The sequence below is a fragment of the Microtus pennsylvanicus genome, chromosome 20, assembly GCF_037038515.1.
Source record: "Microtus pennsylvanicus isolate mMicPen1 chromosome 20, mMicPen1.hap1, whole genome shotgun sequence".
NCBI classification, from domain to species: domain Eukaryota; kingdom Metazoa; phylum Chordata; class Mammalia; order Rodentia; family Cricetidae; genus Microtus; species Microtus pennsylvanicus.
The window spans coordinates 3,924,901-3,949,932 of NC_134598.1; the positions used below are offsets into that span (position 1 = coordinate 3,924,901).

General features: G+C 45.1%; 1 protein-coding gene across 2 annotated transcripts in view; it reads right to left on the reverse strand.

The window, feature by feature from the left end:
- Window positions 1-25,032, reverse strand: part of Cpm (carboxypeptidase M) — a 52,410-nt gene that overhangs the window by 22,420 nt on the left and 4,958 nt on the right. For both annotated transcript variants that reach the window (XM_075954216.1, XM_075954217.1), the window contains exon 3: window positions 1,026-1,119. In XM_075954216.1, the coding sequence (XP_075810331.1) occupies window positions 1,026-1,119 (94 nt within the window). The remainder of the gene's footprint in view (window positions 1-1,025; window positions 1,120-25,032) is intronic.

Below are 25,032 nucleotides of genomic sequence, written 5' to 3' on the forward strand. Positions count from 1 at the left end.
AGAGCTTGTTCCAGGACAGGCTCCAAAGCTACAGAGAAACCTGTCTCAGAAAAGAAAGGAGGAAGGAAGGAAGGAAGGAAGGGAGGGAGGGAGGGAGGGAGGGAGGGAGGGAGGGAGGGAGGAAGGAAGGAAGGAAGGAAGGAAGGAAGGAAGGAAGGAAGGAAGGAAGAAAGGAAGAGGCTGCAAGCAGCTTTCCTTCAAGATCTCTGCTTCAGTTACTGTGCTGAAATCCTGCCCTGACTTCCCTCAATGACCTGGAATAACGTTTTTTTCCCCTCTCCAAGTTGCTTTTGGTCATGGTTTTCATCACTGCAAAAGAAAACACACCAAGGCACCAGTCATTCTTGTAAGAGTGGTAGAAAGGCATTGTGTGGAACAAAATAAAAACAGTGTTCGTCTCCTGTAATCTGGAAAAGATGATACTAAAGAGTCTAAGCATGATCATCGAATGGTGGGCTGGAAGGAACGCTCCCTGAAAGCACTGGAGCGCTGACAGACAGCTTCAAACGCCATGTTTGTGGGCTGGAGGAACAGCTCAGGGATGAAGTAGTTGCCTCAAAAGCATGAGACCTGGTTTAAATCCCCGGCACCATAAGCGAATAAAGATTAAAATCAAAAATTAAAACTAAAAATGCCAGATGCCGGGCGTCTGGATGGCTATTGGTGTCTTCTCATTGCCTGGAGTTCGAGTGCAGCAGAACTTTGTGCTGAGTGTGATGTCGACAGGAGATGGGGAACCAACCCAGAAAGGAGCTGAGGGACAGGGCTGGAGGCAGCTCCGAGAGTCCCGACACAAACATCTCCGGTTACTCTCTCAGGGGACCAAATGCACAGCCACACTGTCTGAAGCTGCAAGAACTGGCTCCCTCAGTTTCCTCACAGGCCTCCCTCCCAGAGAAGACCTCTCGGGCCCTTGCTGCTCGACTACGACGCATGATACTTGTCCAGGTTTCTTGTCAGTGTTGACACAGACCACAAGAAACCTGAGGGGAAGTTTCTCGCAGATATTCACACCGGGTACATACCTCATCCCCATGCATATTAGCCACGTATTTGAATTCTGGAATGCCAACTCTGTGTTCCTTTGGAGACTGCCCCACAACGAGAACCCACAGGTTTCTACCTTCAGAGAGAAGGAGAGAAAAATAAGTTATCTTGTAAAATGACGAACGAACTCCAAAAGGACGAGAAGGGAAGCGCTTCTCCGCCCTGGCGACTTTACAATTTCACGGTGACTTATGTTCATGTGACGAGCGTTTCTATGCTTCAGATGCTCATTATTCACTGCCAGAATGAAAAGAAACTCAACTTATTAGAAGCATTTATTATTGTAGAATGTAATTTAAAAGAGCAGTATATTAGGTTACATGGATCTTACTTCCCAAGCGTTTATAGACTGCGTTCTGGGATCCTAGTGCCTTGCAGCAACAGCCTTGCTAAAACACACAATTGTAGGGGGAAGTCAGTTGATGGTTGACTGGAAGAGCGCCATAACGTATCAGGAAAGAAAGAAAAGACAGAAGGAGCAGTGAGACTTGTAATTCAGGAGGGAGAATCTTTTTTTTTTTTTTAAATAAGAAAAGTCTTGTATTCAAGTGCTGATGTGGCCTTGGCTGTACTTTCTGTGTTGTCATTGGTTTTTTCAGTGGTGGAGAATTCAGCCGAACTCTGCACACCACCAAGGCACGTGCTTTGCCCGTTGAGGTACATCTCACCCTCTCCTTGTTTTTTTTAAAAAAGTTTTATTTATTTTTATTTTATATATATGAGTGCTTGCTTGCATACACACTGCATGTATATATGTATGTATGTATACTTCTTATATGCATATACATTGCATGTATGTATGCCTCATGCATGGATGCATGCATGTATTCCTTTTTTTTTTCGAGATAGGGTTTCTCTGTAGCTTTGGAGCTTGTCCAGAAGTAGCTCTTGTAGACCAGGCTGGCCTCGAACTCACAAAGATCTGCCTGCTTCTGCCTCTGGAGTTCTGGAATTAAAGGAGTGCACCACCACTGCCTGGCGCATGTATTCCTCTTTTATTTATTTATTATGTATACAATATTCTGTGTGTATACCTGCAGGCCAGAAGAAGGCACCAGATCTCATTACAGATGGTTGTGAGCCACCATGTGGTTGCTGGGAATTGAACTCAGGACCTTTGGAAGAGCAGGCCATGACATGTATTCCTCTTGTATGGTGTTGGATTCCCTGAAACTGGAGTTGCAGATAGTTGTGAGCTGCCGTATGGGAGCTAGGAGTTGAATCCAGGTCCTCTGGAAGAGCAGCCAGTGTTCTTAACTATTGAGCCATCTCTCTAGCCTTTCCTTTGGTGTTTTTGAGCTCAATCTGACCTTAAACTCCCAAGTCTTCTATGTAGGTCTCTCAAGTGCCAAGATGACAGGCATGCATTGCCATGCCTGGCTTTGGCTGTGCCTTTGAGTCTATTGAGTTCTGTCAAGTAAGCCAGAAACCACAGCCCAAATGAACAATGCCAAGGAAAGCTTGCAAGTCCCATTTCGACCACAGACTGATATTTAGGCAAGCAAGGGCAGAAGCAAGATCACCGAGGCTGTGCTTGTGGCAGGCATAGCTGGTGCTCTGTGTTATGTAATATTAAATGCTTTCTTGTCATGAACCACTGAGTTAGACTGCCAATCAAACTTTACAAATGAGAAGCTATTATACAAACTGCTATGATCACACAGCCAGTAGAGATGATGACTTGACTCTCAGAGTGAAGAACTGAATCCTGGCCATTTGGACTTCAATTCTAGTACTTCCCCAAGCAACAAAAAGACTCCTCTTTAAGGGGATAAATTTCCAAGCTTACCAGCAAAATTAATTAATTACAAAATTAAAAAGCCAAGCCAGGCATGGGGGTGCACACCTGTAATCCCAGCACTCAGAGACTGATGTAGGAGGACTGCCATGAGTTCAAGGCCAGCCTGAGCTACATAAGCAAGTACCAGGCCAACCATGGTCATATAGCAAAAAGCACTGCCTTAACCCGCTTTCCTACCAATAAACCCAGATTAAGAAGTCTCTTTTGATTTTAAAATAGTCTAGCTCTTTTAATACATATAAAATAACATGTAAAGCGCTACATATTTATGCAAATATGCATAAATATATGTGTATATATATACACAATTCATGTACCTATGATAACTGCGATATACGCAGAATTTAAGAGCCTAGGAAGGGAGTTAAACAGCAACAAGTGAGCTAACACTGAGCTGGTGTCTGCAGATTTTCATAGCTGGTTCCTTCAGGCAGGGCCACCTAGGCCTGAGGAATGCTCATTGTCCTGAGGGACTAAGGGGAAGCACGTATCGGACTCACAGTTTTCAGGATTTACTCGTAATTAATTGGAATAAAACCTTGAGGGAAGTCTGCCATGACAGGGCAATGCTTTAAACTCAATAAAACTGCAATTCTTAGAAAATACCTAGAATGTGGTTTGGATGATTAACAGTCCCCACGCTATGCAGAGTTCCCTTCATCTATCCATTTGTTCACCGACTTAGCGAGGCCACTATATCAAGCCATCTATTTACCCTAATTCAGGGTGAACAAATAAGTCAGGCTGCACACCCTTTGTTTTCACAAGGGTGCCAGGAATTGAGTCCGGTGTGCCAAGTCCTTGTTCTTCCACTGAGTTATACTTGCAGCCCTAAATTTCTGACTTAGTGAAGAAAAGCAATAAAGAAACATAATTATAGCAGTGTGGTTTGTATAACATTAGAGACCCGTGTAGGGGCTGCTCTGTGTATGGAATGAAAGAAGCAAAGTGTATAGTGTATATAGAGAGAGTGTATAGTGTTACACTCCATAGGGCTTAGCGCAGGATGCTTCTGAACACAATTCTAGAGAATGACTCTGGGTCTGCCCCGTGGAGAGGAACAAACCCATCCCATCTTTTCTCCACCTGAAATCAGTGAACTAGAACTTCTCCATTCCCACTGGCGCCAACTGTCTGGTCATCTGGAACTTCAGTCCTACAAAGTTGACATTTTTATAGGAAAAAAAGTTGTTATTTATTATTTATTTGATGAGGGTGCTGTTAATCATAGTTCTTTGACTTTGTTCTGAGAAATGCTTCCAGGTAATCACAGATTTGTATTGAGCAGTAAGGGGAAAATTGGGTACCATCTCAACAACATATTTGTCGGCTGTTGTTCGTCTCTGCCTTGTTACAAACACGCTAGTGAACAACGACAAAAGTCTCGTTCTTGAAATGGACACCCAATATCATTTAGTACAAAGGAAAGAAAATCAAATGAATCAAACGTAGAGAAAAAAAATTACTTCATTGGGAAACTCAATCCCACTTTTGGTGTGGATGACCTCTAAGTGAACTGCAAGATAAGAGACTGACCTTGAGTGACTTCAGTGGCTCCAAGTCTGAGAACTGAGAGCGAGGGAGCAATCAGTCACCTGGAGAATGCATAACCCTTGGGAATGAGGTCCCTCTTTTTTTTTTTTTAAAGAGCATCAGATTTTTTTTTAATCATAAGGAAATCAGAAGGTGCAAAAGGAATAAGGAAAATTAACCCTGTAGAGGCATTACAGACAGCCACAAGATAAGTTTGAACACAATGGGGCCTCAGGGTCAAATGGATATTATGAATGACATACTTTGAGCCTATTGGTTATCCAGGAAAAGAACTGGGTCCAATAAAAGGTTATCTGGGCAGGGTACCCTGTTTCTATACACTAGCAAAAAGATATCTAAAGTAGGAATTTCAGAAAAAGCACTACAAGAAACAAAAAACAAGGTCTAGGGTGGGAAGGTGGATGAGGTCCCTCTTAAAGGGCTTCAACTACCCTCTCTCCCAACACTGGGCCCTCTAGGGTAGACTCAAGTAAGCAAACAAAAGACAAACCCCTTGCTTTTAACCATATACTTGCCAAAGTAAATAAGAAAGTTTTTTCCCCCTAGTAAGGTTGGAAATACTTATTTCCCAGTTCTGGAAAATAACAGGGGTACGCAAGAGATCTGAGTTAGCAGGGAAGAATAGTTTCATGAGTAAAAAAAAGTGCTTGCCGTGTAATCCTGACCTCAAGTCATGTTGGAAGGAAAGAACCAACTCTTTCTCCTTACCACCGAGGACATGAAACATGGATTCAAATGTCTCAGTATCTGATTTACTAACTTGGGTTTGACAGAAATCCTGGGCTTGTGACATGGGTGCTCAACTGGATTTGTATGGAGAATCAGAAAAAGATTTTTTACTTTGTTTTTTTTTGGGGGGGGATGCTAAGAAGTTAGAGCTAATGGCTAAACAGTGTTTTAATGAATCCAATTTCTGTGTGATTATTTCAGGGTTAAGCTAGCTGGGTGGCTAGGTCAAACAAGCGGCCCCTCCCTACAACAGGGGGCAGGGATTCTCTGTGAAACAATCCTGGTTGTCCTGGAACTCACTCTGTAGACCAGGTTGGCCTAGAACTCACATAAACTGCCTGCCTCTGCTTCTGGAGTGCTGGGATTAAAGGCATGCGCCACCAATGCCTGGCGGACCAGGAAAATATTTACAGTTTAGAAACAGTCTTTGAAACATAGAAGTTGGCCAGGTGGTGGTGGCACACACCTTTAATCCCAGCACTCGGGAGGCATAGGCGGGTGAATCTCTGTGAGTTCAAGACCAGCCTGGTCTACAGAGCAAATTCCAGGGCAGGTTCTAAAGCTACAGAGAAACCCTGTCTTGAAAAACCAAAAAGAAGTTGAGATGGGAGATTGTTCAGTGGGTAGAAGTGCCTGCCACTAACCTGATGACCTGAGTTTAGTCCCCAGAACCCACAATGGAAAGACAGAACTGAGTCCTAACAGTTACCTTCTGACTTCCGCATGTATTTCAGGACACCTGTGTGTCTATGCATATTGTAGGAGGTCGCTTGTTCGTTTCCTGGTTGCCCAGACTCCCCCCAAAAAATCACACAGAAACTATATTATTTAAATCATTGCTTGGCCTATTGGTTCTAACTTCTTATTGGTTAGCGCTTACATCTTAATTTAACCCATTTCTATTAATCTCTGTATTGCCACGTGGCTGTGACTTACAGGTAAGGTTCAGCATGTCTGTCTCTGGAGGGCTACATGACTTCTCTTTACTCTGCCTTCTTTCTCCCAGCATTCAGTTTAGTTTTCCCTGTCTAGTTCTGCTCTGCCCTATCAACAGGCCAAGACAGTTTTTTTTATTCATTAACCAATAAAAGCAACACATATACAGAAAGGACTTCCCATACCACATGCACACACAGATCACATATACATGTGTACACATAATAACAATGAATAGCTTTTAGATTTTTTATTTATGTGTATGGTGTGTTTGGCCTGTATGTATTATGCATTATGTGTATGCTTGGAGGTCAGGAGAGGGTGTCAGCTAAAACAGTGACCTGCATATGCTGGTGCAATAATGGCATAAATGTTATACAGGGGTAACCAACAACTTAAAAAAAAAAACTAGATTTAAGGCTGACTCGGTGTTGGAGACCATACCTTACTCTGCTAAAATGGCCAAGAACCTGAGACTAGACAGGTCATAGGCCTAAAGGGAAAACTTCACTAAAGGAACATAGCCATAAATTAACTCCCAATGGCATATTGCTATACCATAGATCAGTATCTCACTCAACCCACGTCAGAGAAGCTTCTTCTCCCAGTAGATGTGAATTAACACACAGACTCACAACTAGACAATGCACAGTGAGAGACTTTGAACTCAGTCCCAAACAGGATGTCTTCTTCAAACCCTTCCTTTCAAGGCTCAGGGCTCCTATGCAAGAGGGTGACGGGGGACTCCAAGGAAACAGTGTCTTCCAGACACAAGACTGATGCACACATGAGCTCAGAGACTGTGGTGGCATGCACAGGACCTGAGAGGCTCAAGCCAGACAGCGTCGCAATGCTGAGATGAGGCAGTGGACACCGTGTCCCACCCCTAACCAAGATGCTCTTTGCAATTGATACCTTCTGGGAAAAGAATATCAGGAGTGTCACCGGGCAGATCTCCTGCACTCCGCGACAGACCCCAGGTCCAGTAGTTGACCAACACAAAATGAAGTCGGTGTTGTTTTGTTTTTTTAAATTTTTTTAATGGGATTTTTTTGTTTAATTTCATTTTGTTTTTGCCCATTTTTGTCTTATTGGCTCTTTGTTTTGATTTTTTTTGAGACAGAGAAAGAGAGAGAGAGAGAGAGAGAGAGAGAGAGAGAGAGAGAGAGAGAGAAAAGAGAGACTAGTTTATAAAAGCTTTAAATTAAACAGTAGAGTCACTGAGAAAGGAGCTAGGTGACAACATAAGAATACCAAGCAGTTTATTTTCATGTTTTAATTTTTCCAATTCCTAACTCACCAACATATTAAGACAGCACTTGTTAAGTGCAGCTATCAGTGTCAGGCTCTATGCTAGGTTCACATTTTATGCTGTCTGATTCCCACAGCCTCTGTGAGGTGGGTGATGGTCACAGCTTACAGCTGAGGAGACTGACTTACAGCTGACCCGGGGGCTGTGTTCTAGGGACCTTCCAGAGTGGTGCTGACGTAACAGTCTGACCAGATGACCTCCGTACGTCTCAGTGGACACGTCCAGAGAGGAGCAGAGAGAGCTGCAGGTGCAGTTTGTCACAAGTCTGTCAAATGTAGGATCTGGTACCCAGAGTACTAAAGCAGCTTCCGGTTTCTCAGACTTCCACATCTCTGTCTTTACAATCACCCTTGCTCACCCTGTGTGATCAGAAGTAATTGGCCCACTGGGAAAGCTGCTATAAGGGTGCCCAGGAACTAGTTATCAACTCAAAGAGTCCTTTTTACCCTTCCTTGAAAAGATCTTGGATCTGATAGTGACTCTTGTATTTCCTTACGTACGATCCGATTACCACATGCACAAGTAGATTATTATAATGCAAAACGCAAGTAATGGTGAGAGCTATATACTGTCTGTCTGGGTCAGTATAACGCCAGTCTTCAATTTAAATCCATCACCAAAGTTCACATGTCTTCTGCATGTGAAATAGAGAAAAAGAAGTCATTACAAAACCAAAGCAAGACTGACACACACATACACACACACATACACACACAAACATACACATACACACAAACATACACACATCTCTGCATCTGGTGGGAACTCTGGGCTCTGGGGTGTTTTTTTTTTGTTGTTGTTGTTTTTGAGACAGTGTTTCTGTGTGTAGCCCTGACTATCCTGGAACTCTCTCTGTAGACCAGGCTGGCCTCGAAGTCACAAAGCTTCCCCTTCCTCCTGAGTGCTGGGATTAAGGTGTGTGCCACCACCACCAGGCTTCTGTGATGATTTTGATAAGCTCTCCTTGCTGTTCTGCTGTGCTCCAATCTACTTCTCAATAAGATTATATATACACACACACACACACACACACACATATATTTAAAAATCAAACGAATATGATAATAACAACAAAACACCCACAGAAATGAAGGTTGTGTACCCAACTTCAAATGTGAGACTTTCAGCTTTCCTACCCTCAGGAGAACTGGAGCAGAAGGAGGGTGGGGAGGGGCTCGGTGGGGTAAGTTGCGAGGTTACAGAGAGATACTCCTCTGTTTCAACTTTCTATTTCCCACCAGGCTCTGCTGCACTTGCTGTTGTCTGCCCAGCTTCCTCTTACTCTGGGCCTACAGGCAAGCACAGTGATGGTGTGCTCCAAAGCCGTGGACTCTAGTCTGGCTGGGCTGGCAGGGTCTGGTTGAGCCCATTTCCACTTGTGTTGTTCCCAGCACAATAGGGCAACCACTGGATTATCCTGTTCCATGTGCTATGAATTCCACAGAAAAGAATTTTAAGAAATTTACCCCAAATAATTAGCTCACAGATATTGCACCTCAGATACCAGTTTAGACACACACATGTACATACACATATTCTCTCTTTCTCTCTCTCTCCTCTCTCTCTCTCTCTCTCTCTCTCTCTCTCTCAGTAAAACCCCACAGGAAGTAGACAGCAAAGACACCGACTAAACTCCAAATATGAGACCAAGTTGGAAGCAGTGGCTTTGACCAAGTCAGTGAGGCCACCAGGGGAACTGACCCACTTACAAATCGGCTATGAACTTCAAAATAAAATCAGATCCTTGTTCATCATGCAAACAGTCATCCTGTACACTGCTTCACTTTTTCCTTTCTGGTTTTTCGAGACAGGGTTTCTCTGTGAAGCCCTGGCTGTCCTAGAACTCACCAGGCTGACCTCGAACTTAAGAGACCCGCCTGCCTCTGCCTCCCAGTGCTCCACCACCGCCCGGCCCCAACTTTCATCTCATTCACTCAACAAACGCTGATAGAAGTGTCTGGAGCCTGGCATCTGGCCAGCTGAAACAAATGCAAACCACTAGTTGACCCTATTGCTTGGCAACATACTCAGTTCTATTTCAGACATCACTTCCTTCATTTAAGAAAATGATCCAAAGCGAGCATGACGTTTCCATGCTCGGAAACTGTGACTTGGGGGCCTAGTCACGGAGACTGGAACACACACGACACTTGCTTTATCTGCTATGGTTCCTTCGGCTGCACACTGGGACTGCCGAGGTTCTGCTCCTTCTTGCCTTGAGCCTCCCCCTGGGTCACACGACAGGCTCTAGACTGTCTTCGTTATCTGCTGCCCCCTAAAGAACCAACATGCGTGGATGGTGTGACTACAGTGGCCAGCTTCCACTCATCCAAGAAAATTCCTTCTCCATCTAACCTCCTCCTGTTCTCCTCCTCTTCTCCTGCCACTACTATTCCATTCTTTTCTTTCCCATCTCCTCCCCTCCTGCCTTTTAAATGGGCTCTCCCTCTGTACCTAGAACTTGCTAGGTAGACCAAGCTGATGCTGAGTTTTCAGCAGTCCCTTTGCCTTACTCTGAGTGCATCGGTCACTTGACCTCCATCTTTCTGATTCTTCTTCCACAGAACCCCATCTTCTTCCAGCCTGGGTTAGATACTCCACACTTACATGGGAAACACATATGCAGGCAAGGAACCATGATTCTCTGTGTACAATCCTGGCACATACACCGAGAAGGATCAATAAATGTATGCAGGATGAACAGAAAGCGGCTAAATTAACAGGCAAATTAGAGGTCTATTGGAGCTGAGGTCATCCCTGGCCCAGAGATTAGATGGAGGTTTTTGCTTTTTTCCAGCATTGATGGGAACACCTGCAACCTGCTAATGAAGTGCCCTCTGGGGTGGGTTCTGGACAAAAGTCCGTTCCAGGAGGGATGGACCTTCTTGGAGTTTTTCCATAGCGAGTCCTGAGGTCCAAGGCAAACATCTGGTTTCAGGTTAGACTCTGCCAATACACACTGAGGACACATCTGTCCCCAGGGATGGGGTGTTTTGGTATCAGACCAGAGAAATATCGAAACTAGGCTGCATTTTATTTTTTGTTGAACAGGTGATGGGGTGGTTTGGGGGAATATTAATTCCTAGATGAAATGTCTTTCCATTTTGATTTTTTAATTAAAAACAAACATAAAACGATGCCAGGTATCAGAGCCAGGGCTTTGTGTGTGCTCTACCAAGAACACAAATGGTCAGTTACCAGCCCTGTACCACTGAGCTAGGCCTGCAGCCTCACAGCACAGCTTTATTCGAAAAAGGGAAAGAAAATATCTGAGCATGAATCAGAATACGTTCTCTCTGTCTGCGTGATTTCAACGTGGTTAAGACACCTAGGGAACACAGGGGTGCGTGTCATCAACCAAAGAGGAGAATCCTTCGCCGTCTTCCTCTTGCCACCCTCCACTTTCCAGGTCCCCTTCTCAATGTGTTCTCCTTCTATACACCACAAACGGAAAATTATTCATGTGTAACAAGTTTTCAAAAAATAAACATAAAATCATCGTGTCCCAATCATCATAATTTCTGGTTTTTTTTCCTGGTCTTTTTTTTTTCTTCACACACAGAGAGAGGAAATTTGTTTTTAAATCCCAAAGCTGAAAAAAAAAATCTCTAGAGGTCTCATACTATATAAAGCCCCAGCTTCTCTTATTGAACCCTTGGGGGAGAAATAGCAACTTAATCGTTCTCTTTTTAAGGGCAGGTCAGTAGTAATAACGAGAAGTTGAGCATCCTTTTGAAGTGCAAACAAGTACTTAAAGTGATTTCTTTCTAATGTTTTTGGTGTTGGGGCCAAATCCAGGGCCTACACATGCTATGCATACGCTCTGACATATGTTTGCTACACCTCCAGTCTCTTGATTTTAAAAATGCCCTCACCACAGCCAGCACTACAATGTATAGTTCTTTGGGATTTCTGTTTTATATGACAGAAACATTCTGGTTCAGTGGGAATGTCGGGCAGGTTAGGGGTTAACTCATGGCTCCAAGATAGAATATAAGATAATGGTAGTAACTGACTGGTGGTCAAGATAGAACGACAGTAACAGTGGTCACTGTGTCAGCTCGGGGCTCCAAACACAGGACTTAAGGATGATTCATGACAGTGAACATTGTCTAGATGAGATCAAAACTACTTTAGGGATCTCTTCAGCAGAGGAGCAAAGGCAGACTGCCGTTACCTGTGTGTCCCCCGCCCCCCACAGCAAACTTTCCTTAAACTCTTCAACATATCCTTAGATCCTATACCTTTACTTATAATAGACTGAGTTCTGGGTAAAGGGGGATTTTTCTAGAACATGGCTTGGGAGAAGCACATGGGAAGGATAAGGAGAAGGGAAATTTAAGCCCCATGACCAGCAAGATTGGGTTATTAGTGGTTGACTTGGACTCTTTTTTTTTAAAGAGTATATTTAAAAGAAACCAACATTTTTATTTTGGAACTGAAATTAAATTACATCATTTTCTCCTTCCTTTTCTACCCTCTAAGCCTCCTCTGTGTTTCCCCCACCCCATTTTCTCTCATGTGTGGTTTCTTGTTCTTCGACTGCTATTATAATCCTATAATGTATGTCTATCACTCTGCGGCTGACCACTGGGGATTGGATAATCAACAGGGGGCTCTTCCCCAGGGAAGACTATTTCAACTCGTCCTCAGGATTCTTTGGTTGCTTGTAGTTCCTTGTCTAGGAAGGTGCTTGGTGAGATTTATTCCAAGTTAGTGTGTCTGCCAGTGCCATCCTTGTCCAGGCCTTGATTAGGCAGCCATTGTGTTGAGATTTCATGGGTGTTATTTCCCTAACATTTCTAGGAGATGCAACCTCACAGAGATTTCTCCTGGTCCTCTCACCCCCTCTTCCACAATGATCTCTGAGCCTTATGTAGGTGCAGGGGTTGCTTTGTAGATGCATTGGTTGGGACTGGGCACCATGCAGTCACTTGTTCTCTGCATTTTGATTGGTTGTGGTTTTCTGTAATGGTCTCCATATGTTGCAAAGAGAAGTTTCTTTGATGATATATTGCTTCCTTGCTTGCTTGCTTTAATTAGACTCTTGACTGTTTGACTTGAACACTGCTTGTGTTTTGTGGAATTCTTCTCTTTGGGGAGAGCAAGAACTGAGAGACTGCTGTTGAAGTTGAGACCAGAGGAAACCAGGGCCCTCCTCATGACAGTGGCAATGTGGTCCTTCTAGCTTAACTGGTCATTGCCTTCTTCCTCCTCCTCCTCCTCCTCCTCCTCCCCTTCCCTCCTCCTCCCTCCCTCTCTGCCTACCCAACATTTAACTGGTCATTGCCTTCTTCCTCCTCCTCCTCCCCTTCCCTCCCCCTCCCTCCCTCTCTGCCTACCCAACATTTAACTGGTCATTGCCTTCTTCCTCCTCCTCCTCCCCTTCCCTCCCCCTCCCTCCCTCTCTGCCTCCCCAACATTTAACTGGTCATTGCCTTCTTCCTCCTCCTCCTCCCCTTCCCTCCCCCTCCCTCCCTCTCTGCCTACCCAACATTTAACTGGTCATTGCCTTCTTCTTTCTCCTCCTCCTCCTCTCCCCTTCCCCTCCCTCCCTCTCTGCCTCCCCAACATTTAACTGGTCATTGCCTCCTTCTTCCTTCTCCTCCCCTCCCCTCCCCCTCCCTCTCTGCCTCCTCAGCATTGCTATAGAGAGGGGCAGAGACTTGCATGCCATAGTTCATATGTGGAGGTCAGAGGACAACTTTGTGAATTGTTCTCTCCTTCAACCTTTACACGGATCCAGATATTACACACTGGGTGCCAGGCTTGCGGAGCAAGCTCACCCACCCGCTGTAAAGTGAGTGTTCTTAGATCATATCTGTGTCTATAGGTGCATACTACTGTAATTTATGATTAGGTTAATTTTGAGGCCCTTACTCCTCCCCCAAAGTGTGTATTTGGAGTCTGCTTCTTCTTATTGTTATTTGCTTTTATTAGGAAAACTCATCTTTCAGAGGCAAAAAATAAAGGTCATTTGTTTGTTTCCCAGAAGCTATTCCGAAGAAGAGAGACTACTCTCGGGCTTTTCCTCTCTAAGGTTGAACCAGAAAGTCTTTCCCTCCAAGGCCAAACAAGCTAGAGTCCTGAATGAAGGATGGGACATTTCTAGAACCAGCAAAGAGTCTAAAGTTGCTCCAAATGGAAATTCTTTCAAGGACCAACCTAGGACATTTGATAGACTTAATGAACAAAGATAGACTCTTTGTTATTGCTATTTTTTTTTCTGGATTTTGTTTATTTGCAGTGCTGGGGAGTGTAACCAGGGTCTTGAACATGTTAGGCAAGTGTTCTATCCCTGAGCCACAGCCCCATCCTTATTTATTTTTGAGACATGGTCTCACTAGGCAGCCCAGACTGGCCTGGATCCTCATGCCTAGCTCCCTCAGGGACCATCATATCTAAGCACCATTCTGCATTTAAATCTCCAAATGGATCACTTGTTTGGTAGGGATAGCAATCCCGTATTTGAGTGGCATGCAATCGGCCTCCAAAACAGCGTCTTTGATGCCTTAGATTCTATGCAGTTCTACACGGCACGTTACTGAATGAAGCACACTGGTTCCAAAACTGAACTGCCAGCCTTTAGAACCTGCTCTGTCGCTTGCTAGCCATGTGACATGGGACAAGATGTTTCATCTCTTTGAGTGGATCACTTTTCTCATCTATGTTATGGGATTAAAGGCACTGGCACTTCATGAGACTCCTCCCAGTCCTGAAAACACTGCCAGGGAGCTAAGGAGGTGGCTCAGTGGTATGACGCTTCCTTGCATGCTCAAGGCTGTGGGTATGAGCCCACGCAACCACAAAACACAAACAATTACAAGGGCACCAAAACTACTGTAAGGACGTGTTAGTTAAAGGACAAACCTCAGGCCCTCCTGGAGAGCACCTCATAAGAGCAATTAAAGCAACATTTCAAAATATAATGAGTGTCCAAACCACGTGATGGAGACCTTGGCCAGCAGTCAGTCAGAGGCGTGTGGTCCAGATCTGCCATTCACTTTGAATAAACCAACACTCGCTGAAGTACGCAAAGGAGACTGGAGCATGGATTTGGAAAACACGCTCTTCTGAAGGCCTTAAAACATGTGCCCCAGAAGCTCACACCATCAGGTATCAACTGAATTTACATTTTTAAACTCATTTATAATTCCCAGGGCATGATGCCTGAGGACAGTGCCCAGCCTGGAAGTGGCATGCACACCTACCATGAGGGCAGGGCTGTAAGACAAGTCACCTTTGCTGGCTGTGTTGGATCATCAAACACAAACATCTTACACAACGTTTTCTCTCATGGCCTGTTTCTGAAGTGATTGAGGTCACCATGTATATTTTAACTATCTCAGTGCTGATGAGGCTGGAAGCCATGTTAAGAATCTCTAGTTTGGCTCCTCTGGAGAGACTGCTTGATTTGAACACTGCTTGTGTTTTGTGGAATTCTTCTCTTTGGGGAGCCAACAACTGGGGTAAGCCGAGGACAAGTAGACAAGAGTTGGTTCACTAGGAATCAACCAAGGACAGAAAGTTTGCTCAATATGTTATGTTGTGAACACAGGGCAAAGGGATGGCTCAGGGGTTAAGAGTACTTACTGCTCTGTTCAAGGACATCAGGAGCTCAAAGCCACTCCTCTCTACGTAGTAAAATCAGAAGCCTGAACTGTGTGAGACCATGTATCAAAATAGACCACTTGGCTAAAAAGTGGGTCAAAGATTTTACAGACACCTCACCAAAGGAGTCACGCAATGGTAACTAAGTGTATGAAGAGACGTTCCATGCTGTCTGTCAGTGGTGAATGTAGAAGGAAATGAGTCCCACTCTGCCATGGCCTCAGGATGAAATGTCCCCAGACTCCTGTTCTGCTGGCTCTGACTCTAGCTGGCGATGCTGTTCTAGGAGATTTAGGAAACTGTAGAGAGGAGGCCTGGCTGGGGGATGGAGGATTCTGGGGCTGTTTTCTTTGGGCTGTATCTTGCCATAATGTTTTGCCTCACTACAGGCCCAGAGCCATGGAGCAGACTACCGTGGACTGAAACCTCTCTGAGATCGAGAGCCAAGACCAATCTCTTGTCTTTTTAAAGGTTCTTTCCTGTGTTTTCCATGTTAAAGTGTCTGGCTAACACACCAACCTCTATGACAGAGACAGCATGGAATACAGGTGAGGCCACGGGACAACAAGTGCTCACTCGTGGCTCGTGAGCCTGCGAAGCGGCGTTGCTCTTCTGGCGGACAACTCAGAAGTTTCCTACGGTTAAATCTCCTCTGACCATATGATTCAGCAAGCAAACTCCTCATTCCTTACCCAAATGAAATAAAAATTACAACCATAGAAAAACATAGGCACGGGGCTGGTGAACTGGCTTAGGTAAAGGTACTTGCTGCCAAGCCTGGTGAACTGAGTTTGATCCGCAGAACTCTCATGGTAGGAGAGAACTCACTCCTGCAAGTTGTCTTCTGAACACATACACTCAAAATAAATGTCCACACACACACAAAAACACGGGACACGAACAGATAAATTGTGGCCAAGGCAGACAATAGATTACTAGTGTTAAAAAAGGAACGAATAGCTGGGTGGTGGCGCAGACAGAGGAGGTGGATCTTTGTGAGTTTGAGGCCAGCCTGGTCTACAGAGAGAGTTCCAGGACAGGGTCAAAACAACAACAACAACACAAACAAACAAAAAGGAATGACTTATCAAACCATAGAAAGACAGGGAAGAAACCGAACATATGTATGTAGCCAAGTGAAAGACACCAGATGGAAAAGATGACCTGCTGTGTGACTCCAAGGACAAACGAAAATTAAAGAGACAGCGAAAAGATCAGTGGTCGCCATGGGTTAGGGAGGAAAGAGGGGTGAGTAAGTGGCACACGGGATTTTAGGGAAGCGAGGACACTCTGTGCGGTGTGTGGTGACAGCGAATCCATGCCATCGTGCATTTATTCAGAATCCAGTAGACATACAGATCTCATGGCATTCATAATGATGTGTAACCGGATCCCTGGCCTTGGCTGGTTACGGTGTGTCTATGGATGCCCACCCTGGTCCTGGCTGGTTACAGTGTGTCTATGGATGCTCACCCTGGCCTTGGCTGGTTACAGTGTGTCTATGGATGCTCACCCTGGCCTTGGCTGGTTACAGTGTGTCTATGGATGCTCACCCTGGCCCTGGCTGGTTACGGTGTGTTTATGGATGTTCACCCTGGCCCTGGCTGGTTACAGTGTGTTTATGGATGCTCACCCTGGCCCTGGCTGGTTACAGTGTGTTTATGGATGCCCACCCTGGTCCTGGCTGGTTACGGTGTGTTTATGGATGCTCACCTTGGCCTTGGCTGGTTACAGTGTGTTTATGGATGTTCACCCTGGCCCTGGCTGGTTACAGTGTGTTTATGGATGCCCACCCTGGTCCTGGCTGGTTACGGTGTGTCTATGGATGCTCACCTTGGCCTTGGCTGGTTACAGTGTGTTTATGGATGTTCACCCTGGCCCTGGCTGGTTACAGTGTGTTTATGGATGCTCACCCTGGCCCTGGCTGGTTACAGTGTGTTTATGGATGCCCACCCTGGCCCTGGCTGGTTACGGTGTGTCTATGGATGCCCACCCTGGCCCTGGCTGGTTACGGTGTGTCTATGGATGCTCACCCTGGCCCTGGCTGGTTACGGTGTGTTTATGGATGCTCACCCTGGTCCTAGCTGGTTACGGTGTGTTTATGGATGCTCACCCTGGCCCTGGCTGGTTACGGTGTGTCTATGCATGCTCACCTTGGCCTTGGCTGGTTACAGTCTGTCTATGGATGCTCACCCTGGCCTTGGCTGGTTACGGTGTGTCTATGGATGCTCACCCTGGCCTTGGCTGGTTACGGTGTGTCTATGGATGCTCACCCTGGCCCTGGCTGGTTACAGTGTGTTTATGGATGCTCACCCTGGTCCTGGCTGGTTACAGTGTGTTTATGGATGCTCACCCTGGCCTTGGCTGGTTACAGTGTGTCTATGGATGCTCACCCTGGTCCTGGCTGGTTACAGTGTGTTTATGGATGCCCACCCTGGTCCTGGCTGGTTACGGTGTGTCTATGGATGCCCACCCTGGCCTTGGCTGGTTACAGTGTGTCTATGGATGCCCACCCTGGTCCTAGCTGGTTACGGTGTGTCTATGGATGCTCACCCTGGTCCTGGCTGGTTACGGTGTGTTTATGGATGCTCACCAGCTGTAAAGAGCTTGCTTTTTGGGAAGAGATGCTGAAAGTGCAAAGGCAGAGCCGAAGGAAGGGGCAGAGGTTTTATGAGAATTTGCTGCACCTTCCTCTCAGAGCTGTTGTAAATGCTGCACTGACAACATTAAGTCTTAACCAAAAAGCTGCTGGGAACAAACATTTTAAGAGCAATAGAAGAAAGAAACCATGCCCCAGTGCACTGGTTTCCTGAGAAGGTGGGTCAACAGACAACAACAAAACAACAACAACAAAAAACAAATAAGGAGAACACACAAAAAAAATGGAATCAATAAATTATGGTGCTGGGCAACTTTATCACAGCCTCCCGCTTCTTCCTCCAAATCTGGCTTGGGGTGAGGGGAAAATGCAAATGGTTTCTTCTCTGAGGCTGGGACTTGAGCGTCATGCATGGCAGGGCTTCCCCTGTTTCCACCCCAGAGGGAAGAGATGCTCTCCTTTCTTAGGACACAAAACTTGAGGCATTGAACTCAGGAGACAAAGTAAGAGCATTGCCCTCCCCATCACTCTCTGCATCTCACAAACGTGAAGACTGATGTCCGGGTGACGGCAGATATCACTAAGCCACTGTTTCTGGAGAGTCAATAGTTTATTGTCTCTTGTGTCTGTAAATTCAAAGTCAGCTTACAAGTTGAAAGTCAACACCACTCTTAAAAGACAGCCCAAGCATACTATGCAAAATCCACAACTTACTTTGGAAATCACCGGATCTCATGTCCACCCCCAAGATGAAGGCTGTACATACCTTGGGCAACATTAGCATTTACCTGTCATTGTAACTTGTGTTCAGTATGTTGCACGCTAAGGCTTTGAACCATTCATTGACTAGAAGATCCAAGATAACATGGGCCACCTCCACTGAAATTTTAAGACCCAATTTGGTAGCTTTATCAAACTATAATTAACTTGTATCTCAGATCGGCTTCTGCCTTCCAAAGTGTTGGGAAATGCCATCTCAGAAGGGCTGTGATGCAGGCGGTTGCCAGAACTGAGCTTTCCCGCCCACTCAAATGTATCTTATCTTCATCTTAGCTTGTACTCATTTAATTAACAATTTCATAAAGGCTAGGAGGCAGTTTGGTCATATAGCACACTGCTCACTGGCAAGCTCTTCTCAAGAAAGAGTGGGCCACGAGCCATATCCAGAGGCCTACTATTGACATAATGCTCATATATGTGCATGGCTGATATAAGTCAGGCCTCTGAAATGACAGAGAAACCTTAGTAGAAAGTCCTCAAAATCATAAGGGGCCGTTCTAAAGACACTCTTAACCATATTAGATTTTTCTCATAGTGGGACTCCTGGTTTATGTCAAATTCACTGGCATAATCAGAACTTTTGTTATTTTGAGACAGGTCTTACTATGTAGCCTAGCCCACAAACTCATGGTGTAGACTAGGCTGGTCTTGAATTCATGGCTCTCCCAACTCTGCCTCCTGAAGTCACAGGTGTGTGTCACCATGCCCGGCACATTGTCACAACTTTGCATTGTCCCTTGCAGCACTTGGTGGCCTGCCTTTATTCTCTGACAGTGTATCTTGCCTCAGATAAGTGGAGGGAATCTGGGGACCTGAGCCACAATTAGGGGGTGATCATCTTTGCCTGACCAAACCACCCAGCCAAATGGCCTGAAGGATGAGGCACATTCTTGGGAAGGAGCAGATGAGAGGATTTGTTAAGGGTTTCTCCTTGCTCTCCAAGTTAGCAATGGCTAGCAACAGATTCATTCATAGGGCAATGCCTGGAGACACGCCCAACCATCACACAGAAAGAGACTAGCTCTTAAAAACCAGGGATAAGGTATTCAAGCCACCAGCTCATCAAACACACTTATAAGTGGGCAAGAATGGCATGAAGAGGCCCAGACTAAAGGCTGGGAAACGGTTTTCGTCACAGCTTTTGCATTTACGTGGAATGTGAGGGAGACGAAGTGGAGAAAAGATATCGTGATAGGCATATACGGTTGATTCCCTGTAATGGAGATACAATCTGACAGAATAGTCAGGGCTGGCATTTATTTTTCTTGTACTTAAAAGACGAGAAGGGTCTGAAAACATCCCTCGTGCAAGGCATGAGGAGGATCCCAAGAAGCCTGCTTGTGGGCTTTTTCTTGTAGGCCTTCTGCATTGCTGTATGAGTGAAAGCCCACATGACTAGATGTCCGGTAATGGGAGTTTAGTCTTCTCAGATAATTCTGAGCCCCGCGTGTGGGCTCAGTCTGCAGGGAATACTCTATTTTATCGATTGGTGGTGGTGGGAGGATATGTTGAAGGTACTTGGTGGGGGGCAGAGTTTCTGGGTGATGGGGCATGATCATATTTCATGCTTGAAGTTCTCTAAGAATAAAATGTAAAAACTGGACGTTCGAAAAATATTATGGAGAAATGAAAATTGCAATTTATCTATGAGAGGAAAAAAATTAGCGTAACATGTCAAGATCTGAAAAATTATATTTTGCCTATTTAATGTATACACATGAGCATAGTTTAAGAAAATAAGTATAACTCACAGGCTAAGGCAAAGAAGTGAAGAGCTGGGGCTCCAAAGGCTCTTAGAGCAGGGCTGGACATCCACAGCGGTCCACAGATGTGTTGGGTAGGCTGCCTGGTGCCTCTGAATGACATTAAGGGCCACAAGGGTCCAATGCTAAGTGAAGAAAAGGAACTGCGGTGGTTTGGGCAGGTGAGTCTAGAGAGTCTAGCTCAGCCATCTTTTCAGAGTTACCCATCCAAATCCTGTCCATTCGTTATCTCTATTTTGACTACACAACATCATCTTGCTGGGACCTAAAAAGGGTGTTAATCAACATGTTCAAACACGTTCACAGTCTGCTACCTTTCTGAGCCAAAATGAATGGGAGTAATTGACAGTTAATCTGGGGCTGGGATGTTCTGGAATAGGGTATCATCTCACTTGCCATCCGGCTCCTGGAAAGCTGTGACTTTTTTATGCTTCATGGTTTCCTGAGGTGCCTTAGTTCCCGGGACACAAAGTAAACCTGGATTGCTCTTCTGGCCTCTTGTCCCTACCTGGACTCATCACAACCTCCTTAGGTTCTGGCCTTGTTCCTCAACCCTTCCCTTTTCTCCTTTATACTTTATTCCTTGCATTTCTTTTCAAACTTCTCATGGCTATTTCTGCTTATGGAAAGTCACTGGAACTTGAGAATATGAACATCATAAATATATACTATGGGGTGTGAAATCTGGAGACAAACCACCCTAAGAGATTCCAGATGAATTTAGGTCCTAAAATGAAACTATAAAAATGCTTGACCCCTTTGAGTAAAGGTGTTTTTTAAAATGATGCATGGAGTGCAATGGTTTAAAGAGAAAGCCTGATGAATAGGACCTTGTATAAATTAAAAAACCTACACAGGGTAAAAAATACTGTAAACAAAATCCAGTAGACAAGCCACAGAATAGATGAAACTATCTGCTGCATTTATAACAGAAATAAAATAACTGGAAAAAAAGTACAAAAAATGTTCACGGGCAGCAAACTGAAGGTTAGGACCCCAAGGGTAGCAACTGTGGTGTCCCCTGGCACTTCCTTATTGCTAGAAAATGAGAAACTCACTCCTTCTCAATTTCAGTCATAAAAACGACATTTAAGGTGGAGGGATTTTAATTTCTAGGATAGGAAAAAGTTGAAGCACTGGTTAAGACTGTGGGACATATGTCCCTGCTCATGTGGCGACCCCAGCACAAACAGCATCTTTTCATATGAACGAACGGCAGTGGCCAGGGCATCACCAAGAAGGGCGCAGATCCATGTGTGCAGGTTCTGATTCAGCAGTGCCCACCCCGGGAAATGACTGCGCACCTGTGCTTGTTCAAAGGTCCTTATCATAGCTTCTTCCTGAAATATCTAAAAGTCGCAAACAATCTGAATGCTCCCCGATGGGGAATAATTAGATAGATATGATAAAAATCATAGCAGTAATAATGAAGCAGTTTCAAAGGATAAGGTTGGTACTTGCCGACCAGCACCAGGGGAGCAGGGTGGGCGGCGTGATGGTTCTTGCAAGGGTGACGCCCATAGAACAGAACTGTAGATGAAACACGTTTACGCTTGAGTCCTTTTACCTCACAACGTGTTATGGGCATCGTGCCAGCTCTAAACAATAAGTCTATCCTATCCTCTTAATAAAACTTGTATTCCATCAATGGGGTTTGTTATAAGCTTACCGGTTTTCTGTTTTTTTTTTCTTAAAATAAAAATCTTTAATAAGATCCAATTCCCACACCACACAATTTATTAACTTAAAGTGTACAATTCAGCGGTGTGTGGTATATTACATTATTAATTTTTAAAAATCAATGTGAGACATTAGATATCACTGGTCACTGAATACGTGGGTCACACTAACCCATTTAGAAAAAGTAATTTTATAAAAAAATGTTTACATTTAGGAGGCAGAAGCAAGTGGAGCTCGGTGGGTTCCAGGCCAGCCTGGTCTACAGAGTCAGTTCCAGGAAGATCTCTGAGTTCGAGGCCAGCCATCTACAGAGTAAGACCTAGGACAGTCAGAAGAAATCCTATCTCAAAAAACAAAACAAAACCAACAACAAAAAAGGCAGCCAAGTGCACCCCAGTCTGACGCGCCGCCCTTCAGTGGTGAGGGTTAGGTCATGTCCAGCAGTCTTCCTTATCTCCTGTGTAACACAAGTCTAGACGGAACCTCGAGTTTGCACAAGTGACTATTTAGGATTTGGATTTATAACAAACGGAAACAGACTTTCTGATAGGAACATCTGAAAATATGTATGATGACTTGCTTTTCAGATTGCTGTCTTCTAAGTTCCTTCCAAAGTAGGTTCTTAAAACGATTACCAGAAAAACAAAAAAACCCTAAATCATATAACAAAATTTGTCATGTGAGCCATTTTGGGTGGTTTTAACCAGATGGCTGAACTGTTTGCTTTGCACTCTTGTAATCCAGGCAGCAAATCTCCATCCCTTTTTGCAGTCTGTGCAAAAGTTTCCTTAGGACAGAAAGCCTATGATGAAGGGCAGTGGAGAAGACAAAAGGTAGCCAAGAAAAATGAGTGTCTCCTTCCCTAAGATTACTACCTTATTCCTGAATGTGATGGTAAGCATTTGAATGAGACAGAAATTTTCCAAAGCCAATGTAAAAGTTCGGAAAAAGTTAAACCCCCACAAAGCTGATTTTCCTGTGTTTGGTCACTGTCGAGAGCCCAGCCATATACCTAGTGAGTGAAAAGGATGGTACACATGGAAGATGGCTTCTGGACTTATTTTTATTTTATGTGTGTGAGTGCTTCTCTGCCTGCACATATATATGTGCGTTACATGCATGTCTGGTGCTCACGGAGGCCAGAAGAGAGACCTGGATCCCTTAGAACTGGATCTACAGAGAGTCATAAGCTGTCATGTAGGTTTTGGGTCTTTGCAAGAGCAGCAAGTGTGTTAATTACTGAACCACCTCTGCCACCACCCTGATGTTCTTGTTGCTTTGTTTGTGTTGTTTTTCCTTTTCTCCATCCACAAGCAGTTGGGCCCTACCTAACGACACAGCTTTGGTATGAGATCTAGTTTCCTAATCCACGCATCATAGCTCCACTGGTACTCGCCTTCACTCTGTGCCTTCAGGATCCTCTTATGCAGGAGAGGTGCCTGTTCTGGGTGTTGTAATGCGTGTGACCCAGATCCCAGTGTGTGCTGGCATCTGGGAGGTGTAGAAACAGGGTCAGCCTAAACTGGTCAGTAACAGTGAGCCAAGTTCTGCAGTTGTACGCTCCAGGCTCCACACTCTTCGCAACTCCCTGGTGGCCCAGAGCAGTTCAGTAACACTACAGATCAGTCTCTAACGCTGTACAGTGGCCTCCAAGGGTGCCGAGAAGGGTCAATGAGGTGAAGAAGGGCCAGTGGCTGGCCTCACGGCTTACACTCAAGAACATGCCCTTGGTGAACCATGAAGGTTTGAACAAGTATGAGCCAGTGTCACACTCCAGAACTACCACACAGCAATTCTCAGAACAGCATCCACCGTGTTCATGTGTGTATTGCTTTCTGTGCACTTGGCATCAACTTGTTGAGCCCTCTCCGCCATTTACGAAGCAGGGACAATTAAAAACACCTTGTTATTAGGGAAATGTCAAAATAAAAAGCATAAGAAAAACCACTACAAAGTTCCCATTGGTCATTTGGGACCCCTGAGCTCACACTGTGATCTACGAGCCATGTAGTTTTGGACTCACACACTTGCCAAGTTGCCTTTGGTGCTGCCACCTCTTCTGCTCCGCTAGCTTCCCCCTCCACACCCAACAGTTTCTCTCTAGATCACAGGCACCATTACTGCAGCCTGTAATGTAATTCCTTCGAGGAGATGCCGACTGAGTAAGCCCCAGTGTTTTGCTAGTCAAAGGTTATTTTGTATTCTTCTCTTAACCCGCTCCTGTCTTCCACTTATAGTGCACCCGAAACAGCGTTCTCCCTCCAGCCAACACCACCACCACAGTGATGAGGACATAACTAATTGTGCAGATGGAAACCCCCTTTCCAAGATGCAGAGGACCTCAGCAGCTCAGGAGTGGCTTCCTGCACCCCAGTACTGCACTGGCATCTTCGCCCAGACTGTTGAGTAGCCATTGTCCCTTGTTGAGCGCTTGTTGACTTGAGCACTCTCTTACCCCAGTGGACCAGCATTCTTAGTACTGATGGTGTCTGGAACGCCACTTGTCTCTGAGGACCTATTTGAAAACTGGAACGGGTCTCTGAATCCTGACAAAATTCCATTCCTTACTAGATAAGTTGTTTCCCCCATCCTCAGTTGCTCATCTGTAAATGAACATGGCAGTATGTCATTGGCAAGAGTGGGGATTTAAGGGCTGGTGCGCACTAAACACTTAGTGAAGCAGACCAGCAGCAATGCTCATCATCACGCAGACCGTTTATTCTAGGGACATAGTTTCCCAAGGGGAAAGAACAGAATGTCCAACGGAAACAGTTCCCCAGAGACCACAAACACTGCCAGTTTTAGTGAGAAGTTACGGGAGTCAAAGATCTTTTCCGGACTCAAACACTGTTCTTTGGACATTCTGTTTTCAAAAATAAAGCTCACAGTGACATAAATATCCCAGACTGTGTTTTCGAGGGAGTGTGCTTAAGATGTTGTGGATGATACGATACACTAGAACAAACCCTCATCCTGGACCATTCGTAGAAGGGGAGTTCCATCTCTTCGGCTCGCACGAGGTATCTGTCAGGCCCCGGTCTCTGCACTGCCTATGTGAGCAAGCGAGGTTGCCTCTCCTCTCCCCTGCACGTCTGCCTAGGAGCACTGGGATTACTGTTCAGGCATCAGCTTCCCTCTCAAGCCTTTCTCAGCTTTGCTGAGTATCCCAAGGTCAGACCTGGGATCACAGTCCTTCAGGAATGCTTTCCCCCACCACAAC